The 20,219-nt window shown below is 40.7% G+C and overlaps 1 protein-coding gene across 3 annotated transcripts; it reads right to left on the reverse strand.

The window, feature by feature from the left end:
- Window positions 1–1,065: 1,065 nt before the first annotated feature.
- HMG20B (high mobility group 20B) lies at window positions 1,066–20,075 on the reverse strand. 3 transcript variants are annotated; one of them, XM_087922774.1, is made up of 10 exons: window positions 20,023–20,075; window positions 17,329–17,417; window positions 15,838–15,943; window positions 14,073–14,276; window positions 12,018–12,138; window positions 10,728–10,774; window positions 9,824–9,902; window positions 7,730–7,945; window positions 5,286–5,418; window positions 1,066–3,620 (listed from the first exon to the last, which is right to left on the reverse strand). In XM_087922774.1, exons 2-10 carry the CDS (start codon window positions 17,364–17,366, stop codon window positions 3,608–3,610), a joined length of 957 nt encoding a protein of 318 aa, XP_087778900.1. In that variant the 5' UTR covers window positions 17,367–17,417; window positions 20,023–20,075; the 3' UTR covers window positions 1,066–3,607. The 3 variants fall into 3 exon arrangements, with proteins under 3 accessions (XP_087778900.1, XP_087778898.1, XP_087778899.1); XM_087922772.1 differs by having other exon boundaries at window positions 15,826–15,943; XM_087922773.1 differs by lacking the exon at window positions 1,066–3,620 and having other exon boundaries at window positions 5,282–5,418; window positions 15,826–15,943.
- Window positions 20,076–20,219: the final 144 nt, after the last annotated feature.

Below are 20,219 nucleotides of genomic sequence, written 5' to 3' on the forward strand. Positions count from 1 at the left end.
CTGTCTTTATTATAGGCAGAGTCCGTCTCCTAAGAGGGATGTATGCTGGTGCTAAAAGCAGTGACATATGGTCTGATTGTCCCAAATGTAATTGTATAACCTTATAGCCATGTTTGATGTTGGTATATACTTTGTCCAATATGTTTGCTCCTCCAGTAGCACGCTTAACATGCTGATAGAATTTAGGGAGCACTTCTTTTAACTCAGCTTGATTAAAGTCCCCCGCTATGATATTCACAGCATCAGGATACTTATTCTGCTGATTACTAACAATGTTATACAAGAATCCCAAAGCTATGGTAGTGTTGGCATTAGGTGAGACATGGACTGCAGTAATCAAAACCACGCTGAATTCCCGTGAAAGATATATGGGTCTACATTTAAGAGTCATATACTCCAGATCCATGGAGCAGTGGCTGTCTACAGTATTTGTACTGATACACCAGCTTTTGTTCACATAAAGGCTTAAAAGCCCCCACTTTGCTCTTGCCAGAATCTCTACACCTGTCCTGCCAGTGAGCTATGTAGCCTTCCAGCTCAACAGCTGCATCTGGAATGAATGAAGCCAAGTTTCTGTGATTAGCAAAACAGAGCAGTTCTTGATGAATTTCGACTTTGCAATCTGTAGCCTGAATTCATCCATTTTGTTAGTCAGAGATCTTGCATTGGTAAGAAATATACTTGGAATTGAAGGCCTGTGTGGAAACTTACTCAGCCTAAAGAAAATCCCAACACGGCATCCTCTCTTCCTCTTCCTGTTCTTCCTCCACCTTCCTACAGGGATAGTGATCCATGGCTCCCCCAGGGGCCTAGCTGCCTCCTTCGGTATATGAGAATGTATAAAATTGTCCGTAATAGCCTTTTCACATTTTAGTCCAATTTGTAACAAGGCTTGCCAACTATAGATGCTCCTTGCCCCACAGGATTCAATCAAGGAAAGGATCTAAAACACACACAGAACCATACACACCATACACTGAAAGAAGGAGTGGTTAGCCGCAGCATCCATGTGCGCAGCCATCTTGAAAACCGTAATATTTGCAATAAAAAGATTAGTCAAGTAAGTTTGTACATTTATGTATTTTATTTCTTTATTTTTAAAAAAGAACACTTGCTCTCACCAGAGCAGCATAACTATTTTCCATACTGCTAATTTTTTTTTGCAAGGGGGGGGGGGAGAAGAAAAGGTTAAAATACAATTTTAAATGCAAATATTATGTTAAAAAACATCCTAATGCATTAAGAAAATACAAAACTAAATCAGAATTTATTCACAATAATAATCAGCATGGATTGATGTCATGAGGAAGAGGTGCAATGTTATGTAATAAATAAAGCCATTATTTTATGCCAAGGTAACTCAAGTTTGACATTGTTAAACTGCTTCTAGCAACTATCATTATTTTAGATGAAGCAGATTTAATCTACATATGCAGTTTTCTTCATAGAATCTTATACCTATTCTTTTCAAGGAGAAGGAACAATGGCTTTGAAAATTCCTTGCATACAAGATGAGTATCTGTCTTCAGACTCCTTGTTTGGTTTCAGAGATTCTATCAGCTCTATGTATGTATCTTTGATTTAAGACACAAGATCTGTAACCTTAAAAAACAACAACCCAAAAACTTCACACCACATTCCTGAGGGAATGATGTCTGTGCCTCATCTGCAAGACTTTTCATTGTGTACAGTGCAAATGTGAACAAATGCACACTGAAGTGGTGGGGTATTCACCCTGGAAAAATATTAGTTGCCTATTAGGTCACGTTATATGCATTTAAAATATTAAGGCAGCAAGTCTAAGAAAAGTTCCCCATTTTGAAACTTACTGTAGACTAATAAAACTTGCCTGGCGTCTCCAGTATAAAATAGATTAATTACTCAGCATGATTTAAAATAATATGTGCACTGACCATCTCGCTTGGAGAAATGGCACCAGTTTTAAACTAGGTCAATTTTATGGCAATATTTGAGAGTCAGTCTCCTGAGCTGAAACCCATTTTTTTTGGCCACGGGGTGGAAGTTCAAGACTCCCAAAAGGAATTCATTCCTATCTTCTCCTTAAACTGTACCAGAAGATGAAAAGGGACTTAAATCAATATGCTTGTGATCTGCAGGCCATAAGCTGCCCATTCTTGAGACAGGTAGGTCTTTGAAATGACACATGGACTGTTTGTGCAGACTCCCAAAGCAGCCAGCTAGGTTTCAGCCTAGAGTGTTGTGTGAACCAGTCTATACAGTTAGTGTATGTTTAAGTAGGTCATGCAAATGCAGAACATTAGGCAAATTGAATAAACTGTGGTTGGGTAATTATGGGTAAGTCTGCCATGCAACCACAACCTTTTCTGTAGAGATTCTCAATCACCTGGATCATAGTTGTCTCAAAGGTGCTTTTACAAAGGCAAACATTTTGGGACAAGAAGCTTTTCTTGGATGAAAAGCGAAATGTTTTCTTCTTCCTCAAGGAAACAACAATCCAGGTGCCTTTTAAAAAAGCATCTTTGGAGTCACTGGGAGGACTTAATTTAGAGTCTCTCTCTCTCTGTATCTCTCTCTGTGTGTGTGGTGTTTAAGGGAGCCATGGTTTAGCATATATGAATTCCATCAATGAAACAACTCATTAGAGATGATTAACACATTCTGGTGAGAATTAATCAGATAAATGTTCTGCCAATGGACATCTGGATCAACATATAACTATCTCTTGGATTTGCACTCGTTCAAATTTTGCAATGCATTTCTCAATTCCAAAATCATTCTAAAACATTTATCAATAAAATGCTCCAACAGGATAATTAAAATGACAGTGCAAACCATATTAATAGTAAGAAATAGCGCGTTTTGCTCTGATGTTAAAAACACAAGTGGAATGGAATTCAATTCAATTATCTGCTTATTTGTACCTCTTATCAGAGGGAAGGGCACTTTTTAGACTTGGATCTATTCTGCTTTTTCTCTATCAACCAACTGAAGTCAGGTATATGCTAAAAATTAAAGAAGGATCAAGGATTAACATTTGAGTTTAAAGGCCTCTCACATAACCCCATCTTTCATAATCTCAGTAGTATAATTTAGAGTTAGAGGAGGCATTGTGTAGCTGCTATTGTTAAATAACTGGGAGTCAAAAATCCTTATTGATCATCTTCTAACCATTCTGATATCTGCCTATAAATCTTGGTCTCCCTGGATCTGCTTTTGATATTCCTGTGTGACCTGTTAGTAGCCACAATAGTCAGTGACATATCCCAGTGACTGCAATACTCATTTCTGTGGCAAAATCAGCCTGGAAATCTGTACTTTGGAGGAGAAAACAGAGTCCCAGAATCCAGCAATCATGGACAAGTCTCACTGATTTTCTGTCATTCTACCATCTACTGTCCTGCCAGCAACTTCAGAAAGAGCCAAGAGAGGACAAAGCTCAGAAAGAAAAGAGGTTTTCCTACACATTTAAAGGAGCAGAAAAGGCAACTTAAGGCTCTTTGAAGAGAAGAGGCACTGGAGAAGATCTGCTACGTACAGGCAGCTGCGTCAGGAGCAGCATACAGCAGTGTAGTCCATCAACTTGGCAGACTGTAGTTGAGATATTTTCAAATTGTGTCCCAGTTGCTTACAAATGCTCACTGAGGAGAGAGACAAAAGTTACCCACAACATGCTCAGTTGTCTGTTTATGACAAGACATTTGGTGCCTTGGAAATGACAACATTAAACAACTCTTAAAACCAAGGCAACCCTCATTTTATTTCCAATATGCAGCTAGCTTTGTTTTCAGTTCGCACACCAAACTAGCAAATGAACTTCAATGACTAAAAATAAATTTGCTTTAGAGTCGCCATGTCCAACCTATGGCCCGCAGACTGCATGTGGCCCTGGACAGCTAGTAATGCGGCTCTGTAAGATCATATAAAATATTTTTAAAATGTTATTTACATACGTTAACTATATCATATATTTTATATGCAACCCAAGACAATTCCTCTTCACTCAATGCAGCCTAGGCAAGCCAAAAGATCCATGCTTTATAGAGCAGTGTTTCTCAACCTTGGCAACTTGATAGTGGGTGGGCTTCAACTCCCAGAATACCCCAGCCAGCTATGCTGGGAGTCCATCCATTGACAAGTTGCCAAGGTTGAGAAACGCTGCTCTGTAAAGCATGGATTTCGAGTGCGTGTGTAAAGGAACACCCTATATTCTGGATTTACATCTTTCCCTTACACCAAGAGCGCATGGCTGAAGAGAAACCTACAGTGTAACCTACCTGCTTTGTGGGCAAAAGATCTCAGGCTCCTTTAAGGAGACAGGAAGAAATGATGGGAAAGACCTAGTGCTTTCCAAACCCTGGACAAGCAGATAATTCAAGGCAGAGATGTGTAGTGTTTGGATCTGAAGTAGGCAGGCCTTCCTGGCAAACATTCTCACCTCTCTGGGTATCAGCCTCATAGCCGGCTTCTACACCAGGGGTGTCAAACTGGATTTCTTCGAGGGCTGGATCAGCATTGAAGTTCTCTGCGGGCCGGGTGGAGGAGACGGGACAGACGCCTCCTGCAACACCCTGCTGGCCAAAAGAGGCACGGGGGGCACGCAACTGCCAGAATCCTGACACCCTGTTTTTGGCCTGCCGGCCAAAATGGGGCACAGGGGGAGGCCACACGTGCCCCCTCCCCCGCACTGTGTTTTCAGCCTCCTACATCACTTTGCTGACCAAAATGGAGGCATCAGAAGCAAAGTGTGGACTGGTCCTTTGCTATTTCTAAGCTGGCCGCACGGGCCAGATTTAAGCATCCCATGGACAGGATCCAGCCCACGGGCCTTGAGCTTGACGCCCTTGTTCTATACCATCTCTGCTTACAGGTAATCCTTGACTTACAATTGGTCAATGTGACCGTTCCAACAGACCTCCCAAAGGGTATTTACAAACTAGTCCCAAAGTTGTGATGGTTTCCACACACCCCCAAGCCCCCCCCACCCAGTCTTTTCACATTTTGGGTAGTCAGTAACTGGCCTGCATTTATGGCCTTTTGCAACCTCCTGGAGTCATATGACTGCAGTTTACATTTTTGCAGTAAAACTCGTGTTTACTTGCAGTTTTGGGCAAACGTGTCCCATAGCGAACAATAAATTCAATTAACAACTATAGTGTTCGCTTAATGAGTGCAGATTCACTTAATGATGAGTCATCAAAAAAGGAGGGGGAAAGGTAAAATTGGATCGGTCACATGATTATGACTGTTGTTATGGTCATAAGTTAAGGAGTCCCTCTGTTGCAGAAGTACAGGTTCATACTTACTTGGCGACACGGGACAAAATCTCCTTGACTCGGACAACCAGCCTTTCATGTTGTATAGGATTGCTCTCAATGGTGCTGTGAAGCTTTGCCATGTAGAAATCAAGTGTGTTCAGTGTGGGGGTCTCACCGGTGCCTGTTGGAAAGAATCCCATTAACTACTTGAGCACCAATTAGCATCCTTGCTTAATTAACATTGTGTAGGCTACTCTGAAGGTAGCAGAGAACCAAAGCTCACCCTCTTGAATCCTGGAAACCTTATCTGGACATAACCTTTAAGACAACCAAGAGTTAAACACTTGCATTTTTAACACAGTAAATAACATGCTGTTCAGAATGTTTTCTCAACAACATATCTTGTATTCCTGCTGCATGGTTATAGAACACACTGACCTGATTCAGAGTGATGACAATGCATAAATTTGCCCCCGCCCCCCCCCCAATTTTTCACTTTAGATCTAAAATGTATAGCTGGAATGTAACTGGAAGAAATTAAGAAGTTTTCCAGTCAAGCTTATATCCCAGAAACGTTTGTAGCAGCCATTGAAACCTGGTTTGCTTCTGGTGCTGGCATCTCTTCCCCCCTTTCTGACTTCCTATTGCCTTTTTTCAGTAGCCCTCAGCTTTCATCCATTTATTCAGTGATTGGTCGAAGTTCAGCAGCACTGAAAAAGCAGACATTATGACTGATGTCTCATTAATGTTTCAGCTGTCACAGCAACCCTGCAGCCATGTGACTGTTATCTCGGCACGCAGGTGCCTGGCTTGCAATTATAACCTCACAGGGAGCTGCTGCGGTCACATTATTATGATTTGCAGTTTTCTTCTGATGGCTTCCCACCAGCAACCGCAATTGGGAAGCCAGCAGGGAAGGTTGCAAATTGCTCTTAGTACAGGAGTCCCCAACCTCTGGTCTGTGGACTGGCACTGGTCCTTGGCATGCCAGCAACTGGGCCACACAAACAAGCTAATCCTCATCCGTGGGATGCAGGCAACGTGTGAAACCACGCATCCCTCCAGTCCACGGAAAAACCTCTCTTCACAGAACCAGTCCCTGTGCCTGAAAGGTTGGAGGCCATTGCTCTAGTAAGTCGCTCCTGTTTTTTCTCCATCCGCAGCACAATAGCATTCATTTATTCTTTGATCTACAGCCCAAACAGAGTGGTAGCTCGGTACTCATCGTTAATTGGTTCTGGGAGGTGCAATGAATACAAAAAATGATGAGTATCGAACAATTTTTCCCCATAAGGAATAATAGTAGTGAGTCACAAGGTAGCCGACACCAACGTGTTCTAGCTTGTGCCAAACAAACTGCGATGACCCAGGGTGTGGCACAAAGGCAGCACAGTCAAATCAGCAGTAAGAGTCCCTTTATTATATCCAACTTTGCCTCCAATATCCAGGTTACCTTCGGCTGGAGAAAAACTCTCCCAGGAACAGTCTTTAACTGTAGAAAATTCAGTCCAAAACAAGATACATACAAACTGTAACTAAAAATCCAAACAAACCAAGCTGAAGTAATTAGCTTGACAGGGATAGATAAGCCACAACAATACAAGATAAATTCATGTTTGCTCCCAACAGCTTGCTGCGTGCAGCTTCCTTTTTTATACACTGTGTTCCCAGCTGCAGCTAATGAAGGGAATCAGGGCCCTTTCCTCCCCCGTAAGCCATGCAACTCACGTTGTTCCCTTCTCCGTTCCTCCCTGCGTGCCCTAGGATGAAGAGAGAGTGGGCCTGGGTCTTCCTCTGAATTCCCTCTCCCTTGTTCTACCTCTTCCCTGCTCTGCCCAGCCAGACTTTACCCTTCCACAGTTTCTTCCACAGCCAATGGAGCCACACTCACTCCCTGTCAATTGTTCGGCTTCCCCCTCAGAGTCAGATTCCGACAGGGGCATGACACAAACGATGAATCCCAGGACAAAATTTTCATGTCAAAATGCATCGAGTACCAAACTCAAATGAGTTTCAAAGCAATTGAGTACCAAGGTACCACTGGGTAAGGAATAGGCCTGTCTAAATCCAAACCCAAAGTGATTTTTCTTTCAGCAATAATCTTGGTGGAAGTCTCCAAATGGAGGCTGGGTGGCCATTGGTCAATTCCTCTATTGAAAAAGTGGGTGGACTAAATGAAATCAAAGATCTTTCCCAATGTTTCTAAACGTTTCTATGATGGAAGTGTTTTTCTATGCAGTCACAGACCTCCAGGAAAAACCCTGAAGAATTTGTCCAAACCTTCTGGTAAACCACCTTTACACTCTTGCCTTTTTAACAAAGTGAAACTTGAGGTTGAGAATGGGGCAGTGTTTTGCTCGTGGCACTGTCATGATCAATGTACCCCCTAAAGACACATGACTGCTATACACAAATATTGCAAAGCATGCAAGACTTCCGTGTCTCCTAAGTTAGCAGGGGGGAAGCACCGTCAAACTAACACTCTCCAGTACCTGGAATGGGAAGGCTGGCAAAACTGGCTGTCAGAGCTTGGCGCACCATCTGGAGCTGTTGCTGCAACGCCATTGTCTGCCTCTCCTCCAGTGCAAGCTCCTGCTCTAGGCGCTCCTTGGCGCAGCTCATGCTCTCTGTGTGCTTCTGCAGGATGGCATTCTGCTCCTCGAACTCTGTGTTCATCTTACGTAGTCTCCGCAGCTCTGCTTCCCTGGCTGCTCCAGCAAAGAGAAAGGGAAAACAGAAGGACCGGAATTAAAAAGAAAAATGAAAAATCATGGATCACAATCCTGCTTCTTCAACCTGTGTTTCCAGTCCATGATAAAAATAGGCAATTGCTTGCTATAACCTTCTCCAATTTGACACCTTTGAGATGTGTTAAGTTACAGCTCTCAGAATTCCCAGACTTTGACCGTGCTGGTTGGGAATTTTTAGAGGCACCAGAGAGAAATTGGTTTTCTGGACAGTCTGTTTGTCTTCCATAATGTCCCAGAAAAAAGGAGATTCAGCTCTAATAGACTTGAATGAATGTCGCCAGTTGGGTTCATTTATGTAATTTGAACTCTGCACTGTTTGTCTTACACTATAATTCCTAGAGAAATTATTCTGGAAAGTTTAGTATCTAATGAGAAATCACAATTGGGATACCAAGGAAAGATCTCCCAGGTGTTTTATGAAGAGAGCCAAAACAAAAAGTGAGCTGGTTCAGACATTGCACAAAGCCAACATGTTAGGAATGATAGTCACTTAACAGTTGGGTTGGCAATATATAAACCAGGATAGTCATTTAATCTGTTGTATCTTTAAGAGAATGCTGTAACTGTGATTGGCTAAGGTTCCTCCAACGACCATAAGATGGAGCCAGAAACCTGGTTTGTCCTTTTTTTGCATTTCCTTTGCTTCCTCTTTGCCTTTTGCCTGATCGTCATTCTGCTTGAATTGCTGTGAGTCTTGCAACTGTTCTCAAACTCCGTTTACTGAACTTTGTTTATGATACTGGTAAAGAAAAGAACTTTGTTTTTGGATTATTGTTAGGACTGATTGTTTTGAATAGTAACTGCTTTAACCATGTATGATTTGGACTGTTTGTTGGACTTTGTTTACCCGTTTACTGGAAGAAAAACTTACATTTTACTATTCAGTGTATCTGTGTGCTGGTTGTGTGTTATTCATCACCATTCTCACTATGTTTCCCTGAGTGTATTCATTCTGTATTCAAACTGTTGTTAACTGAAGAATAAAAACTGTTAATCTAGTCATTTGCTTTAGAATAAATGTCTGTGGAGTTTCTCAGTCATCCAGGTCATGGTTGTCCCAAAGGTACTTTTTCAAGAGGCAGCTGGATTTCCTTTCCTTTCCTTTCCTTTCCTTTCCTTTCCTTTCCTTTCCTTTCCTTTCCTTTCCTTTCCTTTCCTTTCCTTTCCTTCCCCTTCCCTTCCCTTCCCTTCCCTTCCCTTCCTTTCCTTTCCTTTCCTTTCCTTTTGTTTCGCTTCTCATCCAAGAAGCTACTTCAGCTCTGACAGGATGGTGGGGAATGGAAGGATTTATAAAACAAAAACAGAAAGTCTTGTTGCCTCTTGAAAAAGAACCTTTGCTTTGAAATGGTTCTTGGAACTTGCCTCTTATGTCATTATCCATCTCTGGTATTACAGATTTCCACTCTTTCAGGGATTAGTACTGTAATCTCTCTTCCATCACAATTGAAGGCAAAAAAAAAGTTCAATTCCAGATTTTCTAGCCATTTTAAGCCAAGCTGGTCCTCCTTCCTCAAGTCAATTAACATTTTAATAAAGCCACAACTTTCCTGGAAAATGTGGGTATCTTTAGTTTCAAACCTATCTTCATTGTGTGTTAAAGCTTCTTTGTAAAATATCTCTGGTGTATATAAAGAGATAGGAAAGGCAGCATCCCCTTTTAATATACATACACACTCAGTCCAACAATTCATTCCCATCAGATCTGAGATTTGGGTTGCAGCCATTCCTTGTGGCTTTTGGAAGGCGGGGCAGTGGGAAGAAATGGTATGCCCCAGTTTCCATAAGGGAAACCACTTTATCTTAGTACTGACTGCATTTCAACAGCTTCATTTGTACCTTTGTTCTGGTCTAAGAATTCCTCTGTAAAAATAGGGACATCAAATGTTGAGAAACCATCACTGCCACTTTCTCCAGTCTGCAAGAAAAGATAGATTTAAAAAGCTGGCCAAAAAGCATTAATAACTTAAAGATTACATATTTTTCTCAGCTTGGTGTAGAAACACTGAAAATGTGGGAACACACTATATTTCTATACAGCCTTAGAATATCCTTTCTTTTTTCAGAATTAGCAATGAAAGGTTGGATATTGCAATGGAGCTACACTATACATTAATGTGCCACAAGTCTGGTATCAACACTCCAGGACAAAGCTAACGGGTTAAAACAAAAGTTTATATCTACAGTATGATTCTTCTTATAGTTGAGAAGTCACAGCAGTTAATAAACACAGTCACCATTAATTTAATGATCAAGAAACTAAAATGGTATTATCTAGGCAGTGCCAAATGGATTTTTCTTAGAAATAAACATATTGTTAATTGTTCCCCTAATTTTCAAATCAGTAGAAAGTTCTTTAAGACTGCAACGGAAAGCTTTCATGCAAATTCTAAATCTAATTTCTAGATCAAAAACTACATCGACATAACTGCTTTTTTGGAGTTTATCTGTAGTTTTTAGGCTCAGATTGTTTATGTTTTGGGGGGGCGGTTTGCCTTTGACATTCAGATACAAATGTTTTGAAATTGTAGCTCAGTTGCAATAACTAAGGTGAGGGAGAAACCTAGAGAAAGTGTACTTTTTCAACTTTCAGTATGCTAGTTAAAATGCAAAACAGATGGATGGTGAAATATCTTACCTCATTGACTAGTAACTAGAAAATAAACAGCACAATTTCTCATTTTCAGGTTTGATATTCGTAAAAGCGAAAATGAAAGCCATCCCTTATACCCTGACAAATTACCTTGTATCCATTGAGCAATGTATTCACAGTTCCAGCACCAGCATCCTCTAAAATAATATTTTTTAAAAGAAAAAAATTAGTTAATCAAAGCAGGTATCGAGGAGCTGATAATGCAGTCACGATTTGAATTAAATCCCTCCTAGGGCTTTTAACTTCAAACAGACAGGAGGGAAGGGAATATGCAAGGAAAATAAGAAACTGATATTCACTTGGATCAAGAATTCCTACATTCGGTGATGCCATAGTAAATAAGACTTCACAGCTGAAAATTTAACCAATCAGGAGTATCTGTAGGCAAAATTTGTTTACCCCTTTGGAGATCAGGAAAAAAAAATCCAAGGAACAAATTGCAAGAATAGGCAAGCTCATTTGAAATTAGGTTTCTGTATAATGTGTACATCAAAGGAACGGCTAACTAAACCTGCCTGTATGTTGTGAAATTAAAGAATTTTCATCATGTTATCAGACTGTTAGTTGGTGTTCATGGATGCATTCTGCCAGTCTTCTGCAAACCCCAAAATATAATGCGACTGCCCCAGTGCATGCGCCCCACCACCCACACATGCACCCCCCACGCACATGCGCCCTGCCCCTCCTCGCCCATTTTTGGCTTCAGGTTGGTGCAGATGGCTTTACAGGCCCAAAACGCGGTGCAGGGTGGCCTCACACAGCGCTACGGCGCCCTGTTTTGGCTTCCAGGTTGGTGCAGGAGGCTTTCCATGGAGGGTTCTTTTTAAAGAGCAATTACAAAGAAGGCTGAGAAATCAGCTGGAGGGGAAGGGGGACAGCAAACTGCTAGAGAAGTCTGTAAGTCAGGGGTTCTTAATCATTTTTGTGCCATAGACCAGTGGCCCCCAACCTTCTGGGCACCAGGGACCGGTTCCACAGAAAGAGGTTTTTCTGCGGCCTGGGGGGCCCATGGTTTCACATGCTGCCTGCATCCCATGGATGGAGCTTCACTTGTTTGCATGGCCCAGTTTCAGTCCACAAATTGGGCTTGGGGACTCCTGCCACAGACTTGTTAGAGAGGCTGGTAAAACCTACACACCTCTTTTCAGAAATGTATTTAAATACATAAAAATGTATAGACACAAATTGTATTACAAAATTAACAAGCGTTTCTTTGAGTCCATTAATTATTTTGTTGCATACATACATTACTGAATAAAAAGCAAATGTGTCCCTTTAGTACAACAGTATGGGGAAGAAATATAATAATAGGGAACCCCTAAGAGACAACTTGTACTCTATGTTGGATCTACAAATATCCAATACAACTGCAAAACTGACCTTTCTTAATTTTCTTCTCTTGCATCTTCTCAGCACACAGCTTGTAAGCTTCTGATTGCTGGTATTCCCTCAGCTCCTTCATATATTGCTGCTTCTCCCGTTCAGCCTCATCCAGATAGCGCTGAAAACACAGGAAAAGTTACAATGGACCCAATCCACAAACTCCATCTTTCTTTATCCTGTGTCCCAAAGGTGCTTTTTTCAGGAGGCAACTGGATTTTCTTTGTTTTTGTTTTTTTGAAGACATTTCTCTTCTCATCTAAGAAGCTTCTTCAGCTCTGAGAGGATGGTGGGGAATGGAAGGATTTATACTCCTTGCAGACAGCTGGTCATTTGCATCCTTTTAGAGGGTCCTTGAAGCACTTGGAGGTTTATCTGTGTCTTCAGGGTCACCTGAGTAGTGCTCTTGGTTCCTGTAGCCTGCAATTCTTTTCCCCCCTCTAGAAATCCTTTCCTACTCCCACACCATTCAAAGGGGGTTCATCCCAAATTGTGTAGCTAAAAGTCTGTAGAAATTCTCAATCATGGTCAAAGAAAAAACAAGAAAGTCCAGTTGAAAAAGCACCTTTGGGACAACCATGACCTGGATGACTGAGAATCTCTACAGGATCTTCTTCCTGTGCTTACTAAAACATGCTTATAATCGTAGAAGCTCATAATATGCCAATATGGGTAGTCCTCAGCTTACAACTGAAAAAAGCGACTTATGAGATTTTTCACACTTACAACCGTTGCGATATCTCCATAGTTACATGATAAAAATTCAGATGCTTGGCAGCTGGACTGCATTTATGGTGGTTGCAGTGTCCTGGGGTCAGGGGATCCCCTTTTGTGACTTTCTTGACAAGCAAAGTCAATGGGAAAACCATATTCACTTAACAACCGTGTTACTAATTGCAGTAATTCACTTAACTATGGTAAAAAAGGACATAAAATGGGGCAAAATTCACTTCACTGTCTTTGTTTAGCAACGGAAATATAGAGCTCAACTGTGGTGTAATTCGAGGACTATCTGTAACTTCAGATTTTGCAGAAATACAATAGAAAAAAGTATTGAAGTTATTGAACTTTGGTGTTGGAGAAGACTTCTAAGAATACCACAGATAGCCAAGAAAACCAACAAATGGATCACTGAATACCCAGACTTCTCAATCAAGGCACAAATAGTCAGGCTCAAATTATTTTATTTCAGATAGATTATGTGAAAGGAAGAAGAAGACCAGCAGCATAGTGGATTAATTCAAATATAGCAATGATGGGTCTCTGATGGAATCCTAAAAGGTCAGTTTGTGGACAATTACCCAGAAGAAAATCCACCTGTGTGTTCACTAGGAACCAACTAGATGGCACCTAATCAGACACCTGATTACAATAAAAACAGAATTCAATCAAAACAATGCAAACTTGTAGAAGCAAAACTGAAATAGTAACTTCTAGATCAGGGGTGTCAAACTCCGATTTCATCGAGGGCCGCATCAGGGTTGTGTTTGAGGGCCTTGAGTTTGACACCCTTGTTCTAGATTAACCTTAGATAGGGACAAAATGCAGGTAGTCCTCCACTTACAACCATAATGGAACATATAATTAAGGCCGTAGGTTATGCTGCTCATTAAGCAGGTCATCATGTGATAATGTCCAATTTTATGACCTTTATTTTGAGGCAGTCTTTATGCTAGCACTGCAGTCATAAAGCAAACTTATTGTTCACAGTGAATGTTTTTTTTTTAAACTGGAAGTAAATCGGTTTCTAGCCAAAAACCCTCCATACATTGAAGTCACAGGATGCTGCAAATGCTCATAAATGCAGGCTGGTTACCTAAAAAAATGCAATCATGTGACCCAGGTGGGAGGGAGGCATAGGAACTTTGAATCCAGGTTGTATCTTTTGGCGGGGTGTGTGTGTGTGTTCCATTGTAAATTTGAATGGTTGCTAAGGGATCGATTATAAGCTGAGAGAACCTAGAAGTTAAGATTTGACACTTATTCATGCCTAACAATCACAGTTTGTATTTCTACTGGCTTCAGAAAACCTTACATATTTCCATGTTCTCTCACCTGCTTTTCTGTGGGCTGTAGTTTACTCCACTCTGCTCCCAACATTTTTGTGATCTCTGGGAAGGGCAAATCCGGGCGCTGCATGCGAATTTGTTCCCGTCGTTCATTCAGAAAGCGGACGTAGCCCGTCACAGGGGCCTTCGGTCCATTTGGAAGGATTTTCTTCCTCTTCTTGCCTTTCGGCCAGCCCCGCTTTTTCACCGGCTGCCCACAGTAGAAACAAAAAAGTTTGAGTCACTCTGCTCTGTCACTCCTGGCATTTCTGGAGGCCTGTGTCCAGGACTGCCACCACATATCTGTGGCAATCCCACACAAGCAAACAGGAAAATCCTGAACTGCCATCCTGGTTGTGAGATTCAGTATACATGGAATCTCTGGCTACATTCCAAAATGAAAGTTTCTAGTCCTCAGAAATTTAGTTTACTTTATTGTCATTGCACCTCGTACAACGAAATCAAACACCATCTTCAGTGCACATCATGGCCATGAAAATAACACACAAACACATATCCTTCACACTCCACACAATGAACCAAAAACCTGCAACACCGCACCCACACTGCACTATACAGTAGAATTCAAAAGAACTACTGCCCTGGGACAGAAGCTGTTTTTCTACCTATTTGTTCTTGTTTTTAATATTCTGTACCATCTGTCAGATGGTAATCTAAATCTAGAGAAGACATCCTTAAAAGGATGGAGTGCAGTAGAACTGGGGCAATTGGATGGAGTTGAGTGTTTACTGGCCGGATGCCCTTCCTAATGCCTATCTTTAGTTCTCAGCAGATTTTTTTTTTCTTCGCACCCTAAGAAACATCTACCATGCCTAGGATTGAACTCTAAACCTTCCAAGTTGGAGGCAAGTATCTTCACTAGACTACCATGCCGCTCAAGAAAGCATAATTAATCTATCAAAAAGCTAAAGTCTTATGCAAGTTGAGCTAGACTCCTAGTAATTTCATCCATGTAGTTTTCTTTGCAACAACGTAGAAATTGCTTGCTATTTTTTTTCTGGATGTTTAAAACTCCCAGTCCAGCCAATAATTCTGCTACAGTGTTTCTGGTGACTTCTCATTCAAACACAACAAGGTCTGACCTTGCTTAGTATTATGAAGTAGGAACAGAGCTTTGGCTGAAGTTGTCACTGTGCTGAGTGATCTAATCTAAACATCACCAAATTTAACACTTAAAACTTTTTGTAAGCAAAATCTGGCCATTCTTATTTTGATACTTTCAAACTGCAATAAACCAGAGGTCCTCAAACTTTTTAAACAGGGGGCCAACAGGGGATGCAGAACAGCTTGGGAGGTGGGGGTGGGGTGGGCGTGGCTAGGTGGTCATGTGACGGGGGGGCATGGCCAATTTAGCAATCCATTAAACAATACGTGCAAATTAAACTTTCGTTTGTTTTGCTCCTGGGGGTGTTTTATTTGCTTTTGTTTGCATGTTGTTCTTTTGGTTGATTTTTCTTTTTACTAGAGCGTTTTTAAACTTGTTTAGGAGTCCAGTGGTCCACTTCAGGAAACTCAGTTTTGCAACAATTCTTCTCAGCCCCCAGGAGCTTACAATCAACAAGTCTCTCTCTGTGTGTATCTTTTTCTCTGCCTATCTCTCTCTCTTTCTCTCTCTGTCTATCTCTCTGTATCTCCTCTCTCTCTCTCTCTCTGATTTACTAAGGGCATTTACCTTCTCAGGTGAGCTAGGTTTAAAAAAAATCAAAATCAAAATTGACAGTGTGTTTATATGGACGCACCAGGGGGCTCACCTCCTCTTCGCCATGGGGCTTCTCCCCAATTAACCGAGGGGCCTCGCCTTTCTCCTGCTTAATAGCCACTAGGAAGTTCCCATGTTGAGTTTTACTTGCAGCATTCCTGTAATCCAAAGTTACCAAGAAAGGTTTCCACAACAGCAATGGAGAACTTCAAAACATTCCAATCTACCATCAAAACTAAAACAGATTTAGGGACATAGCTAGAATTAAATTAATCAATAAGAACAGAAGAGAAAAATAAGGTGTAGGGGGAAAAAAGCCCTATGAAACATAATCAGACTTTTGATTAGTTTTGAGATCTTTAAAAAACATATTTAAACTTAAATATATAAAGTGATTCCCAACATTACATGAAAAACAAGTCCTCCTAGTTGAAAAGACCATTTTAATACAATGACTCACTGGGCATGTCCAATTTGTTTTCAGTTAAGAATTGTAGCAGGAATATTAAACCACTATAGAAACAAGTTTGCAAATACACACAGTTCCTATGCTCTACTCATTCACTCAGAAAATAAAGAGACAGAATGCAAAATGTTTTATTCAACCTAAACAGCAGAGATAACAAGCCACCCACATACAAGTTTAAATTGGTACCTGGGTGATCTATGTGCGAGTTGGGCCGCTATATCAATTTGTTTAATAAAGAAATGATCCTGGCTTATTTGGGCACACACAAAAAATACAAGTTTGGCTCCAGTCATTAGTGTAAGTTACATGTCTAATTTGCTTCCTTGTTGATGCGAAGAGGAAGAATCAACAGGAAGCATCCTCTAAGACAAGGGCCTTCAAACTTGGCAACTTTAAGACTTGTGGACTTCAACTCCCAGAATTCTCTAGACAGCATTCTCCAGACGGCTGAGGAATTCTGGAAGTTGAAATCCACAAGTCTTAAAGCTGTCAAGTTTGAAGACCCCTGCTCTAAGATGTAGCTTGCTCATGTGATAGATTAATAAGCCAATTTGGGATAATTGGTAAAGAGCAGATGTAAAAACCAAGAGATTCTGAGTTCTAGTTCTCCCTTAAGCATGAAAGCTTTAGGCCAGTCATTCTCTCTCAGTCTATGCCACCTCACAGGATTGTTGTGAGGGTGGGAAAGGAGGTAAGAGAAAGATGTACACCCCCTTGAGTTGTAGAAAATAGAGAAATACATAGATATAAATACATAGATAAACAAACCTGTAGGATAGTGCCATGCAAATATAACCAGGACTGGTAAATTTCAAAAAATGAAAGAGGTGGCTAAATGGGATTTTAGAAGCTGGCTAAGAAAAGGAGATTCTGCATATACTCAAGATGTGGGATTTCACGATTTGGATATTTAAACATTTAACAGTATTTGTGACGATTCAAAATAGGTTTAGGGAAATTTTTAGATACAAGTTAGATTTTTGAGAAAGATCCCATGTAGACAAACCTTAAGAGTTTGTCTCTCACGCAATCCAAAATCCCCACTCTCCAAAATAAAAAGTGTTCATCACTTACAGAAGGCTGGTAGATTGCTGCTTGGAGCTCTGTGACATTCTTTTCTCTTGAATTCAAGAAAACCATAAATGTCCACTTAAACTAAGGAACCTGAAAAGGACATGTGAAAATTATTAGTGTAAATTACAATTAGCTTGGGCAGGAAATAATTTACACAGGAGATGAAATGACTCTGAACTCCTTTTCTGGATGCCTAAATCAGGGCTCCCCAAACCTGGCAACTTTAAAACTTGTGGACTTCAGCTCCTTCTGGGAGTTGAAATCCACAAGTCTTAAAGTTGCCAAGTTTGGAGGCCTCTGGTCTAAATGTTTAATCCAGCATTTTAGCCCTTACAATGGCTGAGTTGAGGGCTTGCAAAGAAGGCAAAATACCTTAATTTTTTCCTCTTGATTCTGTACAGTAATAGTGTTAGAGGTAAGATGACTCTAAAAGAGGCTCCATTTACATAGATTAAGAAGTAAAAGGCCCTGCAAGATCAATTTATGTTATGCCCAAAGGTTTCTAATCTGAAAATTTCAATAGAACACAGGAAGGCTCCTCTGGATGTATAACAAAGGTTAACCAATGGAATGGTGCTTACTTCTTCAATGGAAGCTCTTCGGCTACACTGGACTGCTACTCCCATCATTCCCAGCCAGCATGGTCAATGGGAATTAGGGGATTTGTAGTTATATAGTAAGTTAGCTGCCAAATACTGAATTGGGATTAGTCCACATACAGTAATTTAAGTGTTTTTCAACCTTGGGAACTTTAAGATGTGTGGACTTCAACTCCCAGAATTCTCCAGCCAGCTTGCTGGCTAGAGAATTTTGGGAGTTGAAGTCCACACATCTTAAAATTGTCCATACTTTTTAAAATTGTCCACACATCTTAAAATTGCCAAGGCTGAGAAACACTATAGCTCAATATTTTGGACTGAGCAACCACCATCCCCTCATAATCTTACACTAGTGATAGGAATTTGATTCTCCAAATGTGGTTGTTTCTGTGGCTAGTGTAAGTTGCTACATGACATCTGCAGAGTTACAGGTTCCCAATCCCTGTCTGTAAAGATAATTAGTGACCTGGGAAAGGACATTCCAATTTGGAAGATACACCAACTGCATTTTATGTCCTAAGATGGATAAATAAATTCCTCTGATTTGTTCATACAATACCCTTACAATAAACAGAAATATGGTTTTCTCAATGCAGTTTTCTGAAATTATATGACATGCTGTACCAATTAACCACATGGCTTAAGTTTACCTAACTTAAGAGTCTGTATTATGCAAAACATGGACATTGTGGCATATGGAGAATCAATCTCCACCTTGAACAAAGACCTTAATTGGGGCTCCATTCATATTGTTGAACTTCTATATTATTAGAAAATCCCACAGAACCAAAATCAAACAGATGGAGCAGATGCCTCCCCTCAATCCCACCTCACTTAAACACTCACTATACAGAATTTCTGGAATTCATTGTTCAAGAGGCAAAGCTGACTGCTGAAATACACAACTTTAGAAACAACCTGGGAGATTGGCAAAAATGTATCCCAACATGAACCCGGCATGTTGGAAGTGCAAGAAGAGGGTACTTTTTATCACATGTGGTGGTTCTATTCAGAAGCCCAGAGGTACTGGCTTAAAATTTAAAAAAATGGTTGCAAGAGATCCTTAAGGAACAAATAGAATTGGAACCAGAATTATTCTTTTTAGGGATATTTAAAAAGAACTGTAGGAAAAATATAAAATATATAATATTACACATTTTAACGGCTGCTAGAGTTGCCTACGCTCAATGTTGAAAGCACAATTACATACCATCAGACAAATTGATCAATCAAAAAATAACAGTGTGGGCTCAGATGGATAAATTAACCCTGATGTTATGAGAGAAAGAGGACTCTGAATATTATAGAATTTGGGAAAAATATAATTGGATTGAATTAAGGCAAATGGATGATGAAAGAATTAATGATAAGCAACCTATAGATTAAAGGTTTACATTTGCATAAATTGTATGTATTTGTAAATAAGCACAAAATAGAAATTTATGAGATAGATGTCACATACTGTTAATGTCATAATTTGTATATTTTTTGGTTCGGTTTTTAAAGATATAAAAGACTAATAGTTTATTTTTTTAAAAAAAAAAGAAACAACACTATAACGACTTTTTCGGGGAGAGTAGGGGAGAAAACCTGTACCAAATCAATTAGATGGGACGGGTAAAAGAGAATCTCCATTTTAAAAGGCACTGTAACCATCGCCCTTGGGCTTTTGTTTTGTGGTGGGGGGGGAGAGACTTCCTGAAAGCATTGGACTTTTAAGGATTTGTTAAATGAGCTCCAAACGGCCATGCTGGCTGGGAGCTTTATGGGTTTTGCAATCCAGGACGTTTGAAAAGCGTGCTAGGTGAGGCTGCTCTAATCTAGACTAGGGACACAGAACCTGGAGAAATCGCAATTATGTGGGGGAAGACACCATTAAAGGATAACATCAATGGAGAGGAGAGGAAAAGAGCGCCCCCACTCCCTCCCTCCATCTTTCCCTCCCAGGATCTCCCCAAATAAGTTCCTAGATTATTCCTGAATTTCCCACCTTGCGCAGCCCCCACATCCCACCCCGCCGACCCCCTCTTTGGTATGGCTGATCTCCCGCTCCCTCTTATCGCAACCCTTAACAACATTTGAGTCCCAAAACTTTCCTGGTCCTCCTGCTCTTTTTTTTTCTCTTTCTCGTCCCTTTCACCAGCAGAAACTCCTCCCCTCCCCGCCCCCGCCCAGCTGTACCATTATGCTAAACCAGCTTCGCTTCTCCAGGCGCTGATTGGAGAAGAGCGGCTTCCCTCTCTTTCGGGATAGGCCAGCTTCTTTATTTCCCCCGCCCCGCCCTCCTGTAAT

The sequence above is a fragment of the Pseudonaja textilis genome, chromosome 1 (genome assembly GCF_049901715.1).
Source record: "Pseudonaja textilis isolate UNSWEBS1 chromosome 1, rPseTex1.2, whole genome shotgun sequence".
NCBI lineage: Eukaryota > Metazoa > Chordata > Lepidosauria > Squamata > Elapidae > Pseudonaja > Pseudonaja textilis.

Coding starts and splice junctions, on each gene's coding strand:
- HMG20B (XM_087922772.1), bottom strand. CDS start 17,366: ATGTCACAGAGCTCCAAGCAGCAATCTACCAGCCTTCT. Junction 12,139..14,072: donor TACAGCCCACAGAAAAGCAG/GTGAGAGAACAT, acceptor CTGTGTTTTCAG/CGCTATCTGGATGAGGCTGA. Junction 5,419..7,729: donor TGCCAGCCTTCCCATTCCAG/GTACTGGAGAGT, acceptor TCTTTCCAACAG/GCACCGGTGAGACCCCCACA.